The sequence below is a fragment of the Misgurnus anguillicaudatus genome, chromosome 25 (assembly GCF_027580225.2).
Source record: "Misgurnus anguillicaudatus chromosome 25, ASM2758022v2, whole genome shotgun sequence".
In the NCBI taxonomy this organism is placed as follows: Eukaryota; Metazoa; Chordata; class Actinopteri; order Cypriniformes; family Cobitidae; genus Misgurnus; species Misgurnus anguillicaudatus.
Window position 1 is genome coordinate 20,166,026 of NC_073361.2, and position 26,706 is coordinate 20,192,731.

Here is a 26,706-nt window from a genome sequence, read left to right on the forward strand (position 1 = left end):
ATTTTCGTTAACGCGTTATTAACGCGTTAATTTTGACAGCCCTAAAAATTACATACCTATAGTCACGTAATTTTTTTATTCTTCTTAGTGATACTGTCAAGAATTTCCGCGTTTTTTCGTAATCATATCACAAATTTCTGTTTTTGTGTCATTGTCACATATTGGTTACTCAACTGTTTTGTCCTATTTTCTTACCATTGTCGCTCCGGTTTAGGGTTAGATTTACATAAAATGACATCCTTACCCAAACTCAACTCTAACCCTAACACCAGGCGACATTGGTTTAAAAATGAGGAAATAAAAAAAAATTATCAGAATTTTTTTTATAAACCAATACTTAAAGTGACATCCTAACGCAAACACCAAATCTAACCCTAAACCAAAGCGACAACGGTCTGAAAATAGGAAAAAGCAGTTGAGTAACCAGTACGTGAAATTCGTGGAAATTCGTGACAGACAGTATCACGAAAAAGATTTTAAAAATTACGTGACCATACGTACATAATTTTGTGAGACTGGGTAGCACGTCCCATGAACATGAAAGAGATTTTATGCACGTTTATGACAACTGTCAAGTGTCATTCTTGAATTATGTCATTTTTAATGCATAGATTACATTGTTTAGGATGTCTTTGCTATGACATCATAACATGTCATGACAACTTGACATTACCAAGACAACATAACTGACCACTTTTTACCAGTGTTACAAATCTAATTTGTCACTAAAATGTCATTACGTTAATACTCTGTCATATATGTTTTATAACAGCATCATGAATATTTTTCTTGACCTCAACTACAGTGGTACAAATATAATTTGACATTAAAATGTCATTAAGTGTTAATACACTGTCATGTAGTTTAATAACAGCATCATGAATATTTTTCTTGACCTCAACTACAGTTGTACAAATATAATTTGACATTAAAATGTCATTAAGTGTTAATACACTGTCATGTAGTTTAATAACAGCATCATGAATATTTTTCTTGACCTCAACTACAGTTGTACAAATATAATTTGACATTAAAATGTCATTAAGTGTTAATACACTGTCATGTAGTTTAATAACAGCATCATGAATATTTTTCTTGACCTCAACTACAGTGGTACAAATATAATTTGACATTAAAATGTCATTAAGTGTTAATACACTGTCATGTAGTTTAATAACAGCATCATGAATATTTTTCTTGACCTCAACTACAGTAGTACAAATATAATTTGACATTAAAATGTCATTAAGTGTTAATACACTGTCATGTAGTTTAATAACAGCATCATGAATATTTTTCTTGACCTCAACTACAGTAGTACAAATATAATTTGACATTAAAATGTCATTAAGTGTTAATACACTGTCATGTAGTTTAATAACAGCATCATGAATATTTTTCTTGACCTCAACTACAGTAGTACAAATATAATTTGACATTAAAATGTCATTAAGTGTTAATACACTGTCATGTAGTTTAATAACAGCATCATGAATATTTTTCTTGACCTCAACTACAGTGGTACAAATATAATTTGACATTAAAATGTCATTAAGTGTTAATACACTGTCATGTAGTTTAATAACAGCGTCATGAATATTTTTCTTGACCTCAACTACAGTGGTACAAATATAATTTGACATTAAAATGTCATTAAGTGTTAATACACTGTCATGTAGTTTTATAACAGCATCATGAATATTTTTCTTGACCTCAACTACAGTGGTACAAATATAATTTGACATTAAAATGTCATTAAGTGTTAATACACTGTCATGTAGTTTAATAACAGCGTCATGAATATTTTTCTTGACCTCAACTACAGTGGTACAAATATAATTTGACATTAAAATGTCATTAAGTGTTAATACACTGTCATGTAGTTTAATAACAGCATCATGAATATTTTTCTTGACCTCAACTACAGTGGTAAAAATATAATTTGACATTAAAATGTCATTAAGTGTTAAGGCGACACCATGTAATATTTCAACCTTCATAATCAATTTTCAAGATGCTTGTGATTGTACATCGACTTTAAATAGGTTGAATGACAAGTCTACCATAGCCTGACGGGGTCTGTATCGCTTTTACTCGTTCTTTAAAACTTAGGGTTTCTGGTAGTAACCAGAGCACAAAAAAACTACAAAATTCGACTGCTTTACGGCATACGTCACTTCCTCCACACAATTTTTTATTCACGTGAATTTTGCTGGAGGCTACTTAAGGAGTGTAGAGAGCAACTTCTATTATGTGACTCTGTGGCACCGTGTTAGTGTCACAGACCTATGACACGGGCGACCCCGGTTCGATTCCTGTTTAACCCCCTGGGGTCCAAAAACGCGGCGCCGCGTTTTGACGTGTTTTTCCCTTATCATGGCAGAATCAACTTAAAACACTCCATCATTAATAATCATACACTTACGTGTTTGACATCATTTGAAGCGGTAAAGGGTCTTCTTTAATATGTGTTCATTCACAATAACAACAGATCGTTGTGTTTTTGTCAAATAAAGAAAATAAACAGGGTTTGCATCCAGACATTTCTGTCTCCGCCAGCTGTCTCTCAAAACACGTTACAAAAATCAATTGAAACTCCGCGAATACTCGTCACACGCGCATGATACACATATCAAAAGAAAGCCTGAAATGTCTACTTTCAAACAAGCTAAATATAATCGAAAACAAATAATGCCTGTTTATGTAATCTGCATTGAAGTAAAGAGAGTACCGTTTTTCCTGGCTGACTTCATTATCTTTAATTCGGTCACGCCCACAGCTGTTGACATGGTAATGAAGACACAAGCTGTTCAAACCATAACAAGCAAAGCGTAAAGTTTGATCAGATTTAAAGACTTTACCGCATGTTTGGGAGATAAACTTTGTGAGGAATATCTTCATTTATGTCTGGACATTGAGGAAGAGAAGCATTTATCTTTAAAGTTACCTTAGAAGAACAATGGAGAAGGCACTGCTGGATTAGAAGTAAGTAACGTTAACAGTTAATTTATACCATTTATATTTGCTATCATGTAACTTAATATGCTCATGGCTTGTGCAGTTCAGCCTACATACAGTAACATAAAGCAACCTCATCAGACTGCACGCTTCGGATTAAAAAAACGTTCGCATTGTTTACAAACACGTAATGGCGGATTTCACTGTTGCATGCTGTAACAGTGTTAAACACAGTTATTCACTTTCGTATCCTTCATGGCAACTTTCAGTAAGCCTGAACTGCTGTATCTTTTAAGTGTGTGCTGTAATATGATTCCATGTTTACATGCTTATTTACAAACAAATCCGCGTGACTTCCGTAATGGCGGATATCTGTTACATGCTGTACAGTGTTAGACACAGTTATTCACGTTCGTATCCTTCGTGGCAACTTTGAGTAATGTTGCACTGCGGGATTTGCTGTAAAATTATTCAATATTGTTCACATGCAAGGGAATTCCATACATTGCGCTTTACACGAGACACCGTTTTTATGAGCGCTGCACGGAGACGCGAGCTCGCGCACATGCGATGTGTTTTTAAAGTTCATACGCGCTTACAGAAACACGTTTAAAACAGAAGCTAGACGATAAGGGGATGGGCATCTGAAAACAGTCATCTGAAAACAGCTTTTTATATAACTAATTGCTGCAGATGTTTATCTGAGATTAAGTTTATGTACAAGATAGTTTATGAATGTAGTATCAGTGATATTTACCCATCAGTTATATATGCAAGGGTATTTCTGTGGACAATTTATGCTAACAGCTGTTTATAACTCTCTTAGAGGTCTGCATCTCTCTCATCAGTACAAAACTATGAAGTGGAAAAACACTTTTTGGACATAAAGTTATATGGTAACATGAGCCACATGAAGTTTACAGCTCTGTTGTGTATCAGTTTCTTAGTTTATACAAAGTTTTTGAATAGGGTTTGTTTCCAAATAAACTTAAAATGTCCTACTGACCATCATTTCTATTATGATTATATTGTTAACTTAATAAACCTCAAACAAACATATATACATTTGTCCTCACATTCTTTACTGTAGTTCATTCTCACATTCCTGCCTCATTATGCAGCTCATTATGCGAGCCTTTGTTTGCTAGCTGTCAATCAATCCTTCTCGCATACGGCCCCTCTAAACAAAAACTGTCTTACAATTTCTAAATCAATACATTGTTTTATGTGAATAAGTAGACAGGGTGATTTTCACATCATTTTACAGAAAAAACTCTAGACTACTGGATTCTGTTCAGGAAAGTCTTGTTAAAACATGTTTAGTATGGGTTTTGTGGACTTATATCAGTGACTTAAAAATTTTGCTTTTTTAAAAACCACGCATAAACATTTTTCTCTCAAAAATACAAACATGTACATACATGTAGCTCATATAATATTTTAGCCCAGTTTGTGCTGAACGCAGTGGTATGAGACACTTGCCATTATTATGTTTTAAAGCAACTGAAAAAAGACCAAATGTAAAAGCATGTCAGAACCTCTGAGAGTGTCCCAAAATGGTCGGACCCCAGAGGGTTAAGGCATTTTTTTATATAAACTCACGATCTTGATTCATACATAAATGCGATCTTCTTTATAAATGACGGCGATTATCTTGCATATAGTTCTGTGTATTCAGATGCTGTATTGTGCACATAAAGTATAATCTTTTGACGTGCTGTTGCATTTTGTTAAGGTATTTAAATTTTTTGACATAGTATTAACATTTAATGACATTTTAATGACAGGTAAATATTTTACCACTGTAGTTGAGGTTAAGAAAAATATTTATGATGCTGTTATAAAACTATATGACAAAGGATTAAAACTTAATGACATTTAAATGACAGTTTAATGTAATATTAAGCTATAAAGTTAGATTTCTTAAGTTTGATAATTGTTCTGCTATGTCATGTTTATGACAGATTTATGACAAGTTATGATGTATTGTTTTGTATTGTTTATGTCAAGTTGTCATTACAAATACATCTCAAACAATGTCATCTTTGTATTAAAAATCACATAATTGAACACATGACACTAAAAGACAGTTGTCATAAATATGCATAAAATCTCCTTGATGTTAATTGACATTACACGTCTTATGCACACCCCTTTAAGTAAAGTATCACCAAACATTTTCTAGGTTAATTTAACACAGCTGCTGGCTACAGCATGTCCATTTTTGATCCAATGCTGCGTTGAAAATAACCCATAACCCAGCATTTCCTAAAGCGCAATTTTAAGCTTAAACCAGCCTGTAAACCAAAAGCTTCTCAGTCTTCTCAAGCAAAAAGATTAAGAATAGCAAACCACACAGTTTATTTAAATGCACAAACCTCTTTGAATTGAGTATCAAATACTTACGAATATTGATTGGATTCATTTCGTCCGATGTCGGGACAGTTGATCTTCTGGCGTAGTATGCGAATGATACAGATGAACAGGATGAAGTTCATCTATTGTCGGTGGACAAACACAAAAACAAAACAGCGGATCTTGATGTCACAATACAGCATAGATTACAGAAATCACTGAAGGGTCACGAGGTTAATGGAGCCGAAGCAGCGTATTTATTAAAACTCAGGAACAAATCTATTAACAAAGGCACAGAACAGAAACACGACCTAAAGACTGCAGCGAGACAAATGATATTAACTCTAAGTAGATGAGATGGATGTACCGAATGTGTACTTTCTGACTAACAAAAACAAGCAAGGCCTGCGTATGTAAAAGCTTTCTGTTGATTTAAGCGTGTGTGTGTATGTAGCGGTCGACAAGAAGTGCTTCAGTATTTCAGCCAAAGATAGTAAATCAACATAAAATACACAAAAACAATTGATAAGAGGGACAAATTTCCTCTCTTTCTCTCTGTAAAAGTATTACACAACTTTTAGTCATAATTGATATATTATGTACAGTACTTGATCAATCCTGAATTTAATCACTGGATTAATCCGGCAGCATACGTCAAATAGGCAATCTAATTCTGTTAGGAGCATTCAAGTTTGATTTTAATCTTTGACATGACCTTACTCAGTCAATATGAAAGATATTAAGGTTATATTCACAGACTGTTCTTTACATGATGTAGGATGAGTTTATGTACAGTAGAAAACACAAAATGACTTGGTTTTCACAGGCTGGGTTTATATATATATAATTATGCACAAAATATGCAGTACTTAAACAACAGAGAGACTGCAGTAGCAGTCATCAGATTGTAAACTAGTCTCCATGGTGACCATGAGTGACAATGAACATAATGTAAAATTGCAGCCTTATTTAATAGTATTAATACTGACATGCCAGATACACTGTCAGAAAAAAATAGTTAAAAATGGTCCGTGCTGCATCCAAAGAGTCTATATTAGTACCTCAAAGATACATATAGGTACCGAATGTATACATATTTGAAGAGTTTGGTTCCAAAACGCAATAAATCCTTTTTAACTAATTTCGGTAAAAATGTGTTTTTTATACCAAGAAAGTGACAAGATGAAAACCACTATTTTTTGTTACAAACTTTCACATAGCATCTTTAGGTTATAATAACATTAAAAATTCAAAACCATAATTTGATTTTCAAAGATTTATTATAAAAACTGTTTTTTTACGCAAAATGCAATAAATATATTGAATCAATGTATAAATGTGCATTCATCTTTGACATGTTATATTCATTTAGTTGACTGGTGTAATACACTGATAAAAAATAAACATTAATGGCATTAAGCAAAACACTTACTTTGTCATATTAAGAACACTGTCATTGCTGCTGTCATCCTTGGGACATTGCTGAACTTTTTTGACAGCGATCAGCTGTAAAATGTTTTGGTCCTGCTTGCCTTTGAGTGAAATAATGGAAAGTTTTTCATAAGATTTGCTGGGGTCATTGTGTTAGCATGACAGAAGCTTGATGCTGTGTGTGAGACCAACAACAGCCGTCATTTGTCCTTTGCCTCTCGTGTAAATTGTTACATTTTGATGGCTCACGTTTCTTCTCCATCAAAGAAAACCATCACAGGTTTATCAATGCCATCAAAAGTATTACTTTGTTTTTGTTTGTTTGTTGATCAAGAAGTACAAAGTAGATGAGGAAAATTAGGATTCAGTGTATATTCAAAGCGCTGACATTATAATGCGAATGGTGCGCTGTGATTGGTTACGCGGATTTATTGCATTCTGCAAAGAAGGAGGACTGGCGTTTATAGCGTTTTGGGAATAAAGGGGGAAAAGATGACAAAATAACACAGCGGATATTGTATTTTGCGTAAAATGAAGAATGTACTTTTTAATACTGACCAGATACAATACTGATTTTGGCTGTAACTATTTTTTTAAAGGACAAGTTCGGTATTTTACACTTAGGGGGCGTGCACACCAACGCTTTTACGCCCGCTGCCGGCGCATGCTTTCAATTGTTTTCAATGGAAGCTCTACATTTTTCAAAAAAGCCAGCAGCTAGCATTTTTTTCCACGCTGAAAACCGGTGCTCGGCGATTTTTCCCAGCTCGGCGCAGAGCGTCGAGAGTTGAAAGAGATTCAACTTTGAGTGAAAAGCTGCACTCGTCAATGTCAGTTCGCACAGGGCCATCCAATCACAATGGAGGAGGGGTGGGACATTACCACAGCAACCAACCGGCTCACAGCTCAAGTATCAGAGCTACCTAAGCGCTCGGCTGAAAAACAGCTGGCATTCGGCGTTTTCAGCCGCGTTTCAAAGTTTTGGTGTGTCCAGCCCCTTAAAGCTCTGTTTTCAGATTGTTTATGATGAAATAGAACGGTTTTGACTGAAATTTGGACATATGCTGGTGCTGGCCCGAGAATTTTCGGTTTCTGTGGTATCCCCCCCCACTCTCACAGTGGCGTACTGGAACAATCCTTCCTAAAATGCATTAAACTTTCGTTTACAAAGACGTGAAACTCACTGAGTGGTCAGGGGTGTTCACTGATATGCTCACACAAAAACCACCGCAAAAGATGCCTTCCAACAGTTTTTATTGTAGTTTTTGTCCAAATCTATTGACTTGTATAGATGTGCTGTGAGGTACGGTATTACTCCGCCGCCGGGAACGGAAATGGAGTTGTTTGTATTCTTGCAATTGGCAAAGGCGGATTATCGCCACAAACTGGGCTGGAGTGTTTAAAGCTCTCAGCGGAAGAATGTACAGGTGTAAGGCGTTTGGAAAAATAGGTCCACAAGTTTACAACGAATGCTAAAACACCTGTTGGAAAGCATCTTTTGCAGTGATTTTTGTGTGAGCATATCAGTGAACACCCCTGACCACTCGGTGAGTTTCACGTCTTTGTAAACAAAAGTTTAATGCATTTTAGGAAGGATTGTTCCAGTGCACCTATGCAGCCATTGTGAGGGTGGGGGAAACTGAAAATTCTCGGGCCAGCAGCATATGTCCAAATTTCAGTCAAAACCGTTCTATTTCATCATAAACAATCTGAAAACAGGGCTTTAAGTGTAAAATACCCAACTTGTATCCGATTATCGCGTTTGGAACCAAACTCTTCATTTGTACCTAAATGATACATATAAGGATCTTTTTAAATGGGAACTACCCTAGTGACAACTTGGGACCATTTTTGAAAAGAAAACAAAAATCCTGACAGTTTACTCTAGTAGAGAAACATCCTCTCACCAGGATTGAGGCTAATATCGGAGTTTTGATGATCCACCAGAATGGGTCAGAATTCTCAATTATATCCCAGCATCTGGTAAACAAAAATGTCATGTTTATGTATACATTTCATCTGATCACAGCTAAATATTTCACGTCATATAACAAAATGCATTATTTAGACAAAGAGCATTGTGTTTATCATACCCCATATCGTCGAAGTAAGCCTTGGCAAAACTCCAAGCCGTAATGAAAATCGCTGGACCTCCTGTAGTGAGGTGAAATGAGAAAGTATTTCAGTCTGTACATTAGTGGCTACCACTTTACATGGCTGCCTAACCAAAAAAAATCAATAGGAAGGTTAATAAAATAACTTGTGTAGGCCTAATTGCTATGACACCTACCCCAACCGATCAAAATGTACCACCAGAAGTACTTCCTCTCCGAGAAGAAGGAGACGGCCAATAAAGCATGAAGATAGAGACCTTCCACCAGGAGCCAGAAGAAACTCGCCATAATGCAATACTGGAAGAAGACGATCACAGCTTTACAGCCAACCTGAAAATGAAAAGAAAGGGAAATGGAAATGACCCTTGAGGGCTCATCTTGTAAAAGTGCAGGGACCTCTTGACATTTACAGCAATGATAATGGCAAATTACAGTCTTGTTATAGTAGGGGATGCATGCAAATGTTTTTCATGAAGATGAAACCCATTTGTCGAATACCAACGGCACTATTGATAGAGACACCGTAATCTCATTCAGCATTAACTTTAACATACTGACAGTCTCTGTAAACATAAGTGAGTGAAGGTTGGTTCAGTGTTTAATTTAATCAGATTTTATGAAGGTATCAAGCTAATTTAATCTTATGTCCACTTCCAAATTAACTGTTCTGTGAAAAATATAATCTTGATATTAGACCATGTGAAAGATCGATGTGAAATCAAACTCTGATGCTTCTAATCTCATAATTAGCTTATAAGACTTCAGCCTGGATTTCACATCTTTGTCTTTTCACCAACACTTACTAATTTTGTTGTACACAGAGATATACAATGACAATAAAAGCTTTCAGTTGTTCGTTTTAATAACACTCAGCCTAACCATACATTTAGACCTTTTAATGACCTTTGATAGTCTTATTTGAGTTTTTTAATGGGGACAGATAAAGGCAGAGAGCAGAACCCCAAAGAGGGCTTTCGTGAGGGTAGCTGTGCTATTTGGGTAAAAACGGGTGGGAGGCAGAGACAGGTTTGTTGAGGGAAGGTAACTGAGACATGGCAGGTAGACTGCAGGAGAACTATAAACAAATAACTGTGAGACAAAGCCACTCGAACGAAAGCAGACACGCATGGGGGTGGAAGCAAAAAGGGAAAACCAAGCAAACATACAAGCATCACGCTGAAAATGCCAAGCCATCCGACTCCAGAAGCAAATGAATTAATAATGACTCCTGAAATCTAATTATTAAATATAAACAAAATCATCATTTAATTTATGAAACAGTCCAAACTACCTGGAAATACTGTTAATACTTTTTAATTAAACAATATAATAAATACAAACAATACACACACACACACCAAAAGATTTTTTAAATCTTAGCAGATTTTCAAAATGTGAGAGACCACAAACATGATTTTTAAAAAATCGACGTTTTTAACACGTTTGTTCCAACATGATCTCACAGCAGGTCGTGTTATAGTCACGAAATTCAGTTTTTTTTCGTGCCTTCAGCACGAATGTCTTTTTCATGTCATTCAGCACATATTTCTATACAGTTATATAGTATAGTTTTTCGTGTCCATGGCACAACTTTTTTTGTGTCATTTTATGTATTATGTATTAAATCATTGTCGCTTGGGTTAGATTTAGGTCTACTTTTATGTATTGGTTTCTACATGTTTTTCTTCCGCTTTTAAAACTATTCTCGCTTGAAGTTGGGGTTAGAGTTAGGATGTCTAAAAATGTAACAGAAAGTGATTCTAACTCCAATCCCAAGCGACAATGGTAAGAAAATAGGAAAAAACAATAAGAAAACAATAAATAAAATGACACGAAAAAGAAAGTCGTGCAAGGCACAAAAAACTTTTTATAGAAATTTGTGCGAGTTACACGAAAAAGACATTCGTCTCAAAACTGTATGTTTTCTGGGGTATATGTCTATCTTTTATTTATAATTTTATTAAGAACCTTTCTTATGCTCTTTTCTTTTGTATAATGTGAAAACTTTCAATAAAATATAAAAAAAGAAAAAAAACCTTCATGCTCATTCGACTTTCCGTGAGATCAGTCTGGTTTGTTGCTACAGTATAGTGTGTGGAGTGTCGCTATGTGGTCATGACAGCACACCACCCACCATCAGATTAACTTCACAAACAACGCGAGGCTCAGCTGAGAACACAGGAAATCTTGCAGAGATCTTTCTTGTGTCCAAACGTGACTTCACAGTAAACAAACATGGCAAATCTTTCATCTGCTCGCTTTTTGATTTAGTATCGTTTCATTTCACGTGACAATCAACAGTGCATGTGTGCGTTGTCCTCAGGGTTTCCCCCCACATAACAAGATTTCTGATTGTAAATATTCAATCATACACTCTTAACGCACCGCGCACCACAGGAAAATCTGTTAAGATAATCGGTTCAACCACGAAGACGAGATAATCTATCCACCTGACAGGTGTGGCATATCAAGATGGTGATTAAACAGGAGGATTATTGCACAGGTGAGCCTTAGGCTGGCCACAATAAAAGGCCACTCTCACAACAATACATGTCAGTTGTGACCTAGTCTGTGAAAACCCAGCTAAAGTCATTGATTAAGTAAGGTAATGTCAAAGATTGAAATCAATGTGAAATCAAACTTTGATCCCTCTAATTTAACCTGGATTTCCACTTATTTGTTACCATTAACATTACATGTAAACATTTCTTTAAAAGACACATAAAGAAGTGCATCTGCATAAAGAAAAACTAAATTATGAGCTACTAGATTTTTGTTGCTAGATTTGGCAAGAATGGCTATATTAAGACAAAATAAAAGTTTAATACGCCAATAAAAAAGGATCTGAACTGTTAAAGCCATTTTTGTTTACAAAGAGTGATCTACACGCAGTAAATCTCCAGTAAAACTCTCAGCCTCCCTGATCTCTGTGATCTGAGGATCAGAGAAAGATTCACACATCTAAGACTCACTGCAACGCTCTTCAAATGAGAGCACATGCCTTACAGGCAGAAGAAAAGAATTGGGTGGATAAAGCAATCGACAGTTTAGACGGCAGAATGCACTGAATGATGCTTTTTGCTTACGGGCGTATAAAATGAGGCAGCGCGGGATGAATGGATCCGGCTCATAGTTGTAATGTGCACAAATCATCCAAAATTACTCTGAGAGCCGCAACCTCTTGCTCAGGGTGCACAGTCCCAAAAATAGATTGAAAGCTTTTGCCGCAGGCCCGGCCACACAAATGGCTAACAAGCACATACTCCAGCTTTTTATCATGCATTTATTATGGATCATATATAAAACCGCTGAAACTAATTTTATTTTACAATGCTGTTTTCTGGCAATCAGTCATGAGGCTTTTCCCTGTGGCCGTATTGCTATTTAAAAGTGTAAAAAAGGTTAATAAGACAGCTTGACACATAACCTGGATATGAAAGTTCACAGATTTGACATCAGATTAGACATACACAGAAAAGAGCAGAAAAATTGTACAGCTGAACACTTTAGCCTAGCAGCAGGGTCACTTCATACTGTGATAAGAAGCCACGTGTTTATGAAGACATTCAGGCTCATTTTTTAATCAGTGGTCAAATGGCCAACAAGACCGCTGCATGATAACCATCAGCCTGCCAATTATGTTAAAGATCCAGATGGCCTGCCAAACATTGCTGCTTGTATACAAAGTGATTTTTATAAAATGTTCTCTCAGAAACATCAGCTTAGACAAACGTACGTCTACATAATGCTAAATTATTATGGTACAGGTCTAGATGGAAAACCACATTTTTTTATAAAACTTTTGATAAAATATATATTCTAGAATATAGAGTTTCTCACAATAAGATAAGAATTAACATGCAAAATACTGAAATAAACTCTGGTGTCCCATATATGGGACAGAGTCAGTTAAAGGCGGGGTGCATGATCTCTGAAAGCCAATGTTGACATTTGAAATCAACCTAAACTTTTGATAGACCCGCCCCACACAAACACAGCCCAGTCTCACGAAATTACGTACCTACACGTAATTTTTTTATTCTTTTTCGTGATACTGTAATGAATTTCCGCGTTTCTTCGTGACCGTATCACAAATCTCTGTTCATGTGTCATTGTCACGTTTTGGTTACTCAACTGTTTTTTCTATTTTCTTACCATTGTCGCTTCGGTTTAGGGTTAGATTTGCATAAAATTACATCCTTATCCAAACCCAACTCTAACCCTAACGGCAGGCGACAATAGTTTAAAATTTAGGAAAAATTAAAAAAATTTGATTTTTTTTATAAACAAATATTTAAAGTGACATCCTAACGCAAACACCAGGGGCCTCACTTATAAAGCGTGCGTACGCACAGATTTGATCGTAAAGTGTGCATTGGCAAAAATCCACGGCAAAGTACATATTTATAAAAACTGTCTTTGACGTGGAAAAGTGCTTAGCCCCACGTCAGGGTCTAAGCAGAGGTACGCACTTTTGCTTGTCCGATTGCTGCAGGTTTTTGGAAATATAAGCCATTCTTGCTGTTTGAAATTGGGTTTAAACATTGACAAGTGCTCTTTTATATGTCTGACATTAATTACGCATGGTTTATATAAGTTTATATAAGTTCATTTGCGATTTATAGATTTGAAAGGGGTACGCGCGTTTTCTGCGCGTACGTTCGGTTTATGAATCACACGTACGCATTTTTGTTAAATGATCATCAGATCAAATGAAGGATGGTTTCCCTAAACCGGATCTGACCCTAAACCGAAGCGAAAATGGGAAAAAGCCGTTGAGTAACCACTACGTGACAATGTCACATAAACAGAAATTTGTGATACGATCACAAAAAACGCAGAAATTCGTGACAGTATCACGAAAAAGAATAAAAAATTATGTGCCTATAGTTACGTAATTTTGTGAGACTGGGTAGACATACACAACCCAGGCAACGATGTTGGTTAGTAGACACGCCCCTTGCTGATTGGCTACAAGTGTGTTTTGGTAGTTGGCCCGACTCCCTTTTCCAAAGTGTTTTTAAAAAATCATGCACCCTGCTTTTTAAGTGCTTTAAAATCTTATTTTGTAATTTGTAACCTCAAGCTCTCTGCCTTCCGTGCATGAATGTCCACGCTGGTTTAAGCTGGTTAGTGCTGGTAAAATAAATTCCTGATGTCGTGTAAAACACAAAAGAAATATCCTGTGGTGTAAAATGACCCAAAATTGGCACCGCAACTTGTGATTTTCTAACAGTGAATGCTGTTTTTGAGGGTCTACAACAATAATAGTGGGAAGTAAATGCCATCCAGAATGAAAGGTACAATCACTTTGGTAAGCTGGTTCAAACAGAGGTGAGTGAATTTTTCACCTTTTCAAACAATTTGAAGTTGTGCACACGGCTGCAGATGTACTGTAACAATATGGGGTGCTACTACATACTTTAAACAGACTATACTATATATGTATATGAAAACATGTAAACCTGATCAGATAGAACAGACTTTTGCACTCCGCTTTTGACTTTTGAAAAAAAAAGTTGTATTGTATGATGATTTTTAAAATGTTTTTGTTTTGCTGTCATTTTCAATAAAGAAATAATTATAGATTATTCAATGTATATTCGTTCATCAATACAGGCATTAATAAACTTACAGATCCAGTAGAGCAGGTGTCAGATTCTTGAATGACATCAAACAAGACCACGTCTTTGACAAGCACAGAAATGGCTTTCAGGATGAAGGACACAAACAGGTGTATGTGGATGTAATTCCGCGTGCAGTGCAGTTTCCTGTGGGAATACAGGGAATTGTTATCCACACATACTGACACGCTGAATCTATAATATATTAAGCCTGATAAATCCCCTGCCCCCTAATTACACCCTGTCCTTGGAACTAATGGCAGAAAAATGACGGATAATTACGCTACAAATTAAATCCTAATTGAGCTTTCTGTTCCATGTAGGCGCCTTATTAAACAGATAATTCTTGTGCTGTTTTTATTTAGTTTTACATGTCTCTACTTACAGTAAGCATGGGAATTCAAAATTGGATTTACAATTCAACACGCTCATTTAATACTATCTAGACCGGTATGGCAGGCAGTACTACACTGGCAGACCTCATTCACTTCACTTATATGGAAATAATGTGGCCAGGATATGCTTCAAAATAACAACCTTTGCGTTTTATGGAAAAAAGAGTAGTCACACGGGTCTGCAAAGAGGTGAGTAAATAATGTTCGGAATTTAATGTTCAGATCCCATCCAGGCTTGGCTTATTGCTATTTAAGAAGAGACTCTGATATTACGAAACACCTTAAACTTCATGTCTTTAGTTTACTTTATGCCGAGTTCAGACTGCACGATTTTAGCCCTGATTTTGACTCGCCGACAGGATTTGCGATATCGCCGACAAATGGCCGAAATCACAGGCAAATCGATGCTCGTGCACGCGAGTGACAATCACACAGTCTGAATTATAAAAGACGCGTTCTGAGAGGATCGCCGACGAGTCGCCGACACCCGTGAGATATTTGGCATGCTAAATATCTGGACCGGTCGGCGATTCAAAATCATTCTGTGTGAAATGTGTTTTGACTGACAATAACATCGGCGATGACCTACATCCAATGAGAGAGCAACATACAGGACAGCTGGAAGTTCGGGGAGGAGCCTCTCCAAACATTTCCTCATTCATAATTTTTATTTCTTCTTCTTTCTGCTGCAAATGAGCGCACATGCAATTTGTATGGTAAACTTCTTGCGGGTGACTATTTTTAATAATAATCCCAGTCTCACGTGAGAACTCCGGTCTGGCATGCGTGACCTCGCACTGTTTCTTTCGCGTCACTTCTCGCGTGCGTTTGGTTGTGAGACGTAGTTTGCAGACCGGGAAAAAGTTATCGGCGATTCTTCTTACGGTAAAGTCATGCAGTATGAAGACCCCTGTCGCCAATCCATCATGCAGTGTGAAACAGCAGCGACTGAACGCTTCCCCTGATAATCACGCAGTGTGAAACCACAGGTGACCCGACTAATTTGAAAATCATACAGTCTGAACTCGGCATTACCCAAACCTCAGACTTGAAAATTATTGATTATTTCTGTGCACCGACAAACATTAAATAACCTTTAAACAACCTTTTACAGGTGTCTCCATTAATCTCTAAACCTGGTACATGGTTGTTGTGCACTATAGACTGTAAAAAAAGTTGAACATAGTGTCCGTGACATCACCCATAGGTTTCTGAAGATCGTTTTTGAAGCCAATAGTAGGGAGTGCCTGCCGTCGCCATCTTGGCCACGCATCACTTGCGGATATCCGAAAATGGGTAAAGAGGTGGGACGTGGTTGAAGCTGAGGTGGCTGTTTGCTGAAACTGTTTAACCATCACTCACATGACCACGCCCTTAATTATGCAAAACTTTAAAGCAACACTAAAGGGCTTGTTATAGTCCTGCGTAGGTCCTACGGCGTAGCCGCGACGGCATAGGTTTCACGTCGTTTTTCATTTATACTTTTGCGTTGTGCTCCGTGTGGATAGCCTACGCCGTAGCTACGGACGCACGACTATAAATCGCCCTTAAAGAGAATTGCCCACCCCCCTACAGGTTGGAATCGGAATTGTCCATTACCACTGTCGTAAATAATGCAAACTTCTTTAGTGCGGTTTTGGCCGATAGAGGGCTGCAAAGCGAATGTGAAAGTGCCGTTCACCCTGTTTCGGGTGGATGAATGACTGAAACTTTTTTGAAAACATTATTTTAAGGTAAAAAAACTCTTTAGTGTTGCTTAAAGGCTTAATAGAATGTAAACTGATGAGTTACAAAATAAATTCACCCCCTCACAGTTTTCATGAAGGGCAAAATTAGCTATACAGACCAAAAACTATCAGGCTGTAAACATATTAATTTCTGCTGTAAAGTTGGGCATTTTAACATGGATGTCTATGGGAATTGACTCCCTTTTGGAGCCTGCCTCTAGCGGCCAGACGATGAATTGCAGCTTAAATTACTTCCGTATTGGCTTCATCAGAGAGATCGTAAGGTTGCCCCTCGGTATTACCTCAGAGGTACAAATTGGTACCTCAAAGTTACATATTGATACTGTATATCTGTATTTATACCATGGATGTGTTGAATGCTTTATTCTGAATGGTTTAGAAATGTTCCATGGGTGTTGATTATTTTTCTGTAAACCGCACACTTAACCTTTTAAATGCCTTAAAAATAGGCACCAGAGCAATGTTTGTGGTACCCAGGGTATAAGCATTGTGCCACAATATCACCTTGGTGTGCATTATTTTCTTGTAATTCAACGGTCCGTCGTCAATTATTCCTTACTTATTCATGTATTTGTACCAAATGGGATTACGATCTTTTTAAAGGGTACTGCGACGGTGACAGCTGCGGTACATATTCCGACCATCTTTTCTAACACTGACATTACAAAATATTACAATGTGTCAGTGACAGTTTTACAGCACTTCTTGTAAATGTAATATTGGTTTCTCTGTGAGAATAAATAAAATAATCAGATCTGAAAGCTAAATACACCGCACAATGTTGATTTGAAATGGAAAGTCTGAAATTTTTTTTACATTTACATATTTTTTAGACACTTTTATCTAAAGTGACTTATAGTGCATTCAAGCTATACATTTTTTGTGAAGCATTGACCTTTGTATTGCTTTCTCAATGCCCTACCAGCTGAGCTGCAGGAACAACTCTGTTTCTGTAAAACTGCTAAAGATATAATAAAAATATTAAATTGTCCTTGGTGCATTTTTTATTTTCTGCTGGATAAAATCCTCTCATTCTGTCACCAAATGTGAATATTATCCTTGAAGAGAGTTTACTGTCATGTTAAAAATGATTTTCAAACACACTACTGTTTCTGTTGCTGTCTTAAAGAGCAACTATCGTCTGATTCACATTTTTACATTTCCTTTGGTGTAAGTGTGTATTAGTACATGTTAACGATATGCAAAAGGTACAAACTCCAAGGTAAACGAAGACGCGAGTTATTGTTTCCAACGTAAATCTCTTTTCTTGGACTACAACAAACACAGATATTGTACGCAACAGTTTACTTCCTAGGCCTGTTGATGTGGATAAGACATTATCATAATTCATCTCACTTGGTCTCCTGTCAGCATTGAATTGTGAGCGAATCTTTCAAACATGGTAGTGAACGTAATATTTCCGTCTGACGTCAGAGGTATTCAGACCGATCACAACGTACAGATTAGCTGGCAAATCAGGGACACAGCGCTTTTCAAATCCATGAGTTTTGTACAAAATCAATGTGTTTGGGGAAGACACAATATCTGAAGATACAAAAATGTACGGTATGTGTTTTTTAACCATAAACCATGCAAACATATTGTATTATACCAAATACATAAAATTAAGTTTTTTTTAATCAATGAAATAGGTGCACTTTAATAAAAAGACTGAAGAATAATTATGAATGCTCATTAAAACTCCTAAAACAACAAAGCTGGTGGTGACCTAAGACTTTTCCAAAATACCGTATGTGTTATATATAAAAATTCCCATTCTGCAATTCTTCATAACTCACTGAAAGTTTATCCTTGAAATACAAGTCAAATCCATGTGCATTTTATATCTTAACACACTCGGGTATAACGCCTCCTGTGTGCTCATTACACACAGTGTGATATGACACAGTCAGCATGTTCTTAGACTCAGCATGATTCAACTCTGTGTCTGGCTGTCTGGCTGTCTGTAGGCTCTAGACATACCACAGATTTAGACAATACAAAGAGTTTCATTTGTCAAACTCCTTATGGAACCATATACTTTTATACTAAAGTAAGTCCCTGCATTACACCTCCTTATACTCTTATAACCAGAGGTGTGATTAGGTTTCCAGCCCCTGTCAGTGAATAAAAGTCTGCATCAAACTGATTTACTCTCAGATACACATGCTTAAGCCCGTGGCTCAGTAAAAGATAGCGTTAGTAAACCGGATTACATTGCCGGGGATCTAAACAGTCCTGATCTACCATACTAGTGGTGACTTTTTCACTGATAGGAGCTATTGGGGGGTGGAGTGGATAGAGCATAGGGTTGATAATTGAATGGAGAGAGGTATGAATTACCATCATTGTGCCTTTGAGCTATAGGCACTCCAACACAGGTTCCTCTGGGGATTGTTGTATTAAGTGTACTGTAAGTGGCTTTGGATAAAAGACTCTGCTAATGACAATTAATGTGGAGGAGCTAAACAACTAAATCCTTACAATTTTTTCAGTAGTACACTGTCAGAAAAAAGGTACAAAAAGGTCCAAAACCTAATAAATTTTACCTAAGAAAAGTACCTTTTCTGTCGCTGGGGTGGTGCTCTTAAAGGTTCATTTTTGTACCTTTGGGTATACAACACATTGAAATATTGTACCTTTCGAAGTACAGTTTTATATAAGGACCTATTGTGTAACTTAAAGGGACACTCCACTTTATTTTGAAAATATGCTAATTTTCCAGCTCCCCTAGAGTTAAACATTTGATTTTTACAGAATTTGAATCTTTTCAGCTGATCCCCGGGTCTGGCGGTACCACTTTTAGCATAGCTTAGCATAATCCATTAAATCTGATTAGACCATTAGCATCATGCTCAAAAATAACCAAAGAGTTTCAATATTTTTCATATTTAAAAACTTGACTATTCTGTAGTTTCATCGTGTACTAAGGCCGACTGCAAATTAAAAGTTGCGATTTTCTAGGGAGATATGGCTAGGAACTATACTGTCATTCTGGTGTAATAATCCCTGACTTTGCTGCCGTAACATGGCTGCAGAAGACGCAATGATATAAAAGGTACATTTTGAAAAACCTTTTTTTTTTGACAGTGTAGATCAGATTATTTATAAGTAGGGATAAAATTTGCTTAGGTTGCCGTTTGGTAAAATATTGTACTGTAGCTTTGGGAATATACGTAAACAGAGAAATGATGTGCTCGCCTAATCGTCGTCCCTTCTTTGGTGTGGTATTTGAAAGTCAGATTCATCTTAATAATTTGGTTCATTAAGCCAAATTATGTAAATAAATACAATCATGCTGATACATGATGTTGGCGATGTTGTTTTAACCAACCTGATCTCACAGAATTTTTTGCTCATTTATTCGTGTCATTGTCATGGAACTTCACATTTTTCTGTATCCGTACCACAGACTTTTTCTCCGTGTCAGTTTCATGTATTGGTTATTCAATTCTTTTTCTTATTTTCTTACCTTTTTTGCGTGGGTTTGGGGTTAGAACGACTTTCTGTAACATAAAATGACATCCTAACCCAAACCCAACTCTAACCCTAACGTCAGGCGACAATTGTTTAAAAATCCGTAAAAAAAGTATAACCAATTGTTAAAGTGACTTCCTAACCCAAACCCCATATCTAACCCACGGGAAAATGTTTAAAAAAAGGAAAACAATTGAGCAGTGGTGGCTGGTCACTAGGGGACGCTGGGGCACCGCCCCCCAAAGTTGGCCAGAGAAGAAAGCTACTTTAACATGTTACAAAAAAGTTAAATATATAATGCAAATGAATACAAAATAAAATCGTTTAGTTATACAATTTCACTGTTAGGGCCCAATTTAAGCGCGTTGTCTAAATGGGCGTGTCTGATGCCACTTTAACGACAGGAAAAATGGTTTGTGAGCCGAGCGCACGGTCGAAAAGAGTTGTACATATTTTCCTAATGAGTAATGGGTGTGTTTTGGGCGTACCATGCAATAAACCAATGAGAGTCTTATGTATCATCTCCTTTAAAAACCAGTTGCACTGGCGCTATGTCTAATCCCTATTTAGATGACGGACTTTGTAAACTGAAAAACTAAGTGGAGGAAGAAAACCACCAGTTTAAGAATAATGTTAAAAAAAGTGTTGTTTTCATTTTTATTGAAATGTACATTTTTTGGATTAAAACCTTTAAAAGCCTTTTTTCTTTCAGTCATAGAAGCACAAATAGCAGGCTTTTAATTGCTGTCAATGTATTGATATCCTACATAATCATTGTAATCTCATAAAATAATTTGCAAATATGCAAGAAAAGGTTTGTACTCTAAAAATACAAACAAGAGATAAAGGATTTACAATGTGCAGAGAGCTGAAGCATTTCAGCATTCGGACAGCGACATGGGATTTTTTACAAAGCATTACTTAAAATGTTTCTCATCTTACCATATCCACAGGTACAGTGTCATTATTTACAATAAATCCATAAGAAAGTATTTAAAAATAGATGCATTTGTTTAAAGCAAAGCATTTATTTACTTACCAGGCTGCAGGTGAAGCAGCTCTTTACGCCTTCTAACGTCTTATAATCGGCCCTTATTTATGTCCAAGAGACTCAATAATAATCTTTTACATTCAATCCTTTAATCTTTCATATTTAATAGTGTTTTTGTGCTGCTGCGCATTCATGTATGTGATAAGCAAACCTGCGTTGTCGTCCCGTTTATAGGCGCATATTACTACTGCGGCCTTTAAATAACAAAAAACATATTGCGCCATTGACTTTAGACTAGGTTTTTGTTGGTCAATGGCAGAGTCTATTTTACACACCTCGTTTTCAGACCAGAACGCCCATGGGCGCAAAAGGGGGTGCAAATGCATTTGCTATTTAAACAACATGGCGCTAAACGTGAAAATGATAATTGCGCAGGGTGGAAACTAGCAAAAGAAACTTGCGTTGCGCATTGCGCTGCATTGCGTCAGGTGTATGATAGAGCCCATAGTCATGTTATCATTTATTAAAAAATATCGTTGTGTGTGTGTGTGTGTCATGTTTGCGTGTCTAATAAGTGTCTATGTAGGTTAGTAAAAAAAGGTAAATACATGTGACCTGAGGCTGAGCTCTAATTGGCTGGTTTCGGATCCGCCCTGGGGCGCAGGACTGTGCACCCCAAACCCTCACACTTATGTTGAAATTTGTGTGTGTGTGTGTGTGAATGATTACCATAATTAGTTCATTACTAATAATAAACCCACATTATACTTAGATTTACACATTCATAAGACATTTATTTCATGATTTAGTTGACAACAGTAACATTTTCAGCATTTTAGCTAAGCAGTAATGATATTCATCACCTGATAAACGGCTATTTACAGACCTGCATTACTACAGTAAAAGTTGAATTTCAAGTTTGTAACCAATATGTGAAACTGACACGGAAAAGAAAGTCTGTGGTATGAACATGGAAAAATGTGGAGATCTGTGACAATGACACGGATAAATGAGCAAAATATTCTGTGACTATACCACGGAACTTATTAAGACATGTTGGTTTTAACCCAGGAGTGTGTTATGTCCAATACAACCCAGCACTTTTTAGAGTGCACCATGTTTTCAACTCAGAAATGTTGTACTGTAGCATTTAAAAGCACTCACATACGTTCTGGCTAATTATGAACAAAATAAATACCTCTATAGCAGTACTTTTACGCATTTGGCAGGCTTTTTTCTCCAAAGCGACTAAGAGTGCAGCACAAGTGATACATTTTTAGCAGTACAGTATGTGTGCACTCAAACCCATGAGCTTTTGTGCTGCTAACGCAATACTTTATCACTGAGCTTTACAGGACTGTAATAAACCATATCATAAACTGTTCTCCAGACACTTGCAATGTTTCATCTTACCAGTGCTAAATAGAAACAATGCTGTCTGAACATTAATGCTTTGTGCCATTTAATCTTCTATTGCATGCATTATTAATATACTTTACATAAAACAGACCTCATTACCTAAAAGGTGTGTAACTGCACCTTATACATTAAGGTAATACTAAAAAGTTATTTATATGTTAAATAATGGTTAAAAAACTAGCATATGATAACCACACAATTGTGCAGCTTGCTTGCACTGCATTCATAACCAATACACTATATCTACTGTATTCATTTTAATGTTGCTATAGCCATCAAATCTTTTAAAGCAATTTTACATAAAATACAAACTTTAAATCTTCAGAGCAAAAATCTAAATCCTCCACACGGGGTGTGGCAAAAAACATTTGCTTCCCTTTCCCAAAATATATTCTTCAGTATTATATGCATCATTTGTTTGCAAAAGAAAGAAAATAAAAAAAAATTATCTTAAAAAACATCAATCAATGAAGGGTTAAACGGTAAATATTTATACTGTGTTTGTGATTCATGGTATCACTGCAGGGATTCTATATCATATATGAGCAGTAATGCAAATCATAATGAATCCCTGTTGGTAGAGAACTAGTTTGGTCTATAAGAAATGTGTGTGTGTGCTAGGGTATCAGTAGGAGAAGCTCTTATCTTAGTCATTAGTGGGCAGTTCTGCCCCCGGTGCCACAGATCAATCACTGTGGTGTCAAAACGGATGCATGTTGTTCTCCATTTAATCCTTCACTGCACTGATAATACGACTTCCTCCATGTGCCCCATGGTGAAACCGTTCAATAGGCATGCAGCTTGGCTAGAACTACGCGTGAAGCGCTGTTTGATGCGCGTTAAGCTTGGTCGAAACGTCATCTCTAGATAGGAAACATTAGTGGGTGGTTTCCAGACACGAATTGAGCCCATTTGGGAACGAAAATCTTTAATCGGTTAATGCTATTAATAATACCTGATTTGACAGATTGAGCTTTAGCTATGCCTGGATAAGCTATAGGTTACAATTACAAATGTTTTACAACATGTTTTGAATAGGATGTTGTGAATGTTCAGTGTTAAGCATGCATGAATAAACAACATAGGCCTAAGTACAACCTTCCCAGAATAACACAATAATTTGTATTACGTGCAGTGTTAACACAATTACTTTCAAAAAAATTATACGTTCTTCAGGGAACCCTCCGCTATACACAAACACCAATCCAAACATTCATTTATATGTAGATGTTTGAATAAGCAAATGTAATTACAGTCACTTCCTTGAGATGAGCTAGTAAGTAGGCTTCAACTGTTCCTAAAAATAGTTATATTGGATGGGACTCTGGGTACTATCGGCAATGGACCTCTCCAGACCAGAGCTACTGAGAGCCGACAGCATACAATATTTCGAGCAGATAGATAGCAAACACCACTGCCTTGTAAATTTATATTCAGCGATACAGAAATAAAACAAGCAATACATAAAAGTGAACTAAATAAATGGTGTGTTATAAAAAATATAAGTTAAATATCTTACCTGAATATACAAAGTATAACAATGGCACTGGTGAGAGAAATGAGAGAAACACTGTGACCGATGGTGTAGCCGATCTTTATTGATCTAAAGAAACTGTCCTGGAGAGAGAGAGAGAGAGAGAAAGACAGTTTACATTCATATATCTATAAAACACAAATTTTAAACAATTGCAAAGCAAAGTCATCCCAGGTAAAAATAAATGACCTAAGTGAACTAAAAGATGATATATACATCTCTATACAAAAGGAAAACTGTTGTTCCCTGTGATTGATTTGCGCTTGTTTAACATCAACTAAGTAAACGGCTCACTTGTTGTTATGATGTATGCAACATAACGTATCAACATGGCTGACATTTGTCTGAATTTCATTCACACTACCCATATTCAAACTATAACAGGGGTGAACAGGGGTGGGCATTCCTGGTCATGGAGGGCCACTGTCCTGCAAAGTTTAGCTCCAACCCAAATCAAACACTAATAGTAGATGAGTAGGTACTTCATCTAATTCAGTATATGTACTGTCACAGTAGGGGATTTCAGACACAGGGTAATTTTTTGTATACATTGAGTGCCAAATTAAGTGAAAATAATTTACTACATATAATAAAGTGTATTTTAGTAATCTTTTTTCACCTGGGATGGCTGCTTGAATCTTCAAAAAGTTTTACAGTTCAGTCATTATTATTTTCTTTTTCTGAATGATCTTAAACTTACAATAAGACGTCTGTCTAATAAGACCAAGAAATATATTTTGTGTTAGTCAACGTAAAAGGCGTCAGTATTGTGTATTGTTGAGTGCCTATGACGACAGCAGACTCGATACACATTTTTCTGTGCTACAGTACATCTAAAAAACCCACCATGACCATAATTCAATACATTGCCTGTTGGCATATTTTATTAGATCCAGATGCCTGAAAAGGGATGATTCTTGCTCAAGGTTGTGTCTTTTTGTAGTAAGAATGGTTATGCTGGCTCTCCTACGCAAGGCTTTGACTCACCGACATAGAACTCGGCACTGTGATGTCACTTTGCATTTTGTGTTTTAAATAACCCCCTCTATAGTCTTTCACTAAGGTTAGAGTATAAAACTTCAACAAGCCAGCATGCAAAGTCAGACACTTATCGACAAGAACATAAAATTCCTTTTAAATCCCATGCCCACATATTCACAGTAGATCTGAAGACCTGGTACACCTGTTACCACTATTTCTTATTGATGGGAACAAATGCTGGAAAAAGTTTCATTAAAGGCCAGATCCCACTTTCTCTTTACAGGAGTAGACTCTGATCATAGATCAAGATGTTTTATTTAATATGTTAGCATCTATCAGTAAGTTTACAAATGCATGCAGAAGCTGACACTGATGTGCATTGCAAAATAAAAGAGCTATTATGTTTGTCTCAATGGTTTCCATGCAGGAAATATAACGCAGGCAGGAAAAGGGGGCTAAGAGGTCGACTGAAAAACGATGGTTTGTGTTTTGGGGTGAGTAATGGTCAAGTATATGAGATTGAATGAATGCATTCACTTTGTGTGGGCTAGAAGTCCATCATGTCAAGAGTTTAACAGTGAGAACATAATAGTGTTTTATAAAGCCAAAAATATTAGTTTGCAACTAACTTTAAATGTTTAATGTTGAAAGATTTTAAACACCAGTAGAGTTTTCCTCATCTACTTTGTACTTCGTGATCAACAAACAAACAAAACAAAATAATACAATTGCATTGATAAACCTGTGATGGTTTTCTGTGCCGGGAAAGAAATGTAAGCCATCAACATCTAATAATTTACGCGAGAGGCACTCGGGAGACGGGTGCTTGTTCTCCCTACAGCATCAAGCTTGCTATTGACCCTAGGGGATCTTATGAAAAACTTTCCATTATTTTACTCAAAGTTAACAAAAATCGAGCAGGACCAAAACATTTTACAGCTGATCGCTGTGAAAAATGCTAAGCGACGACGCCAAGTATAACCGCAGCAATGACAGTGTTTTTAATATGACAAAGTAAGTGTTTATTTTTTTAATCAGTGTGTACAACTGTTCAACTAAATGAATATAACATGGCAAAGATGAATGCACATTTATACATTGATTCAATAGATTTATAGCATTTTGGGGAAAAAAATGTCATGGATTTATTGCATTTTGTGGAAAAATAATTAGTTTTTATAATAAATCTTTGAAAATCAAGTTATGGATTTGAATTTTTATGTTTTTATAACCTAAAGATGCTATGTGAAAGTTTGTAACAGAAAATAGTGGTTTTCATCTTGTCACTTTCTTGGTATACCGAAATTTGTCAAAATGGATTTATTGCATTTTGGAACCAAACTCTTCATATGTACAAAATGGTGAAAACATGTACCCCAGCAGTACCCATTCAAAAGATCCTAATATGTACCCTTAGGTACAGATATGTATTTTGTACCAATATGTACCTTTTAAGATACTATTATGTACTTTTTATGACAAATTTTCTTTCTTTTTATGAAAAATGTTCTTAGTGATTCTTTATTGTTTACAGTAAAATTATCTCAATATTCTTAAAATATTATAATTGTACTTGATAATCAAAACGGATTTAAATATTAGGATTAGTCTCTTGTTTTGTTTTTTTTAATAATTTAATAATTTTTTTAAATGTTTAAGACTTAATTCAAGATAAATTC

The 26,706-nt window shown here is 36.2% G+C and overlaps 1 protein-coding gene across 3 annotated transcripts in view; it reads right to left on the reverse strand.

The window, feature by feature from the left end:
* vipr1b (vasoactive intestinal peptide receptor 1b) overlaps positions 1–26,706 on the reverse strand; it is a 118,345-nt gene that overhangs the window by 6,389 nt on the left and 85,250 nt on the right. For all 3 annotated transcript variants that reach the window (XM_055182247.2, XM_055182249.2, XM_055182246.2), the window contains 6 exons: positions 24,032–24,129; positions 14,494–14,629; positions 9,035–9,188; positions 8,838–8,898; positions 8,652–8,724; positions 5,365–5,456 (listed from right to left, as the gene is read on the reverse strand). In XM_055182247.2, coding sequence (XP_055038222.2) covers positions 5,365–5,456; positions 8,652–8,724; positions 8,838–8,898; positions 9,035–9,188; positions 14,494–14,629; positions 24,032–24,129 — 614 coding nt within the window. The remainder of the gene's footprint in view (positions 1–5,364; positions 5,457–8,651; positions 8,725–8,837; positions 8,899–9,034; positions 9,189–14,493; positions 14,630–24,031; positions 24,130–26,706) is intronic.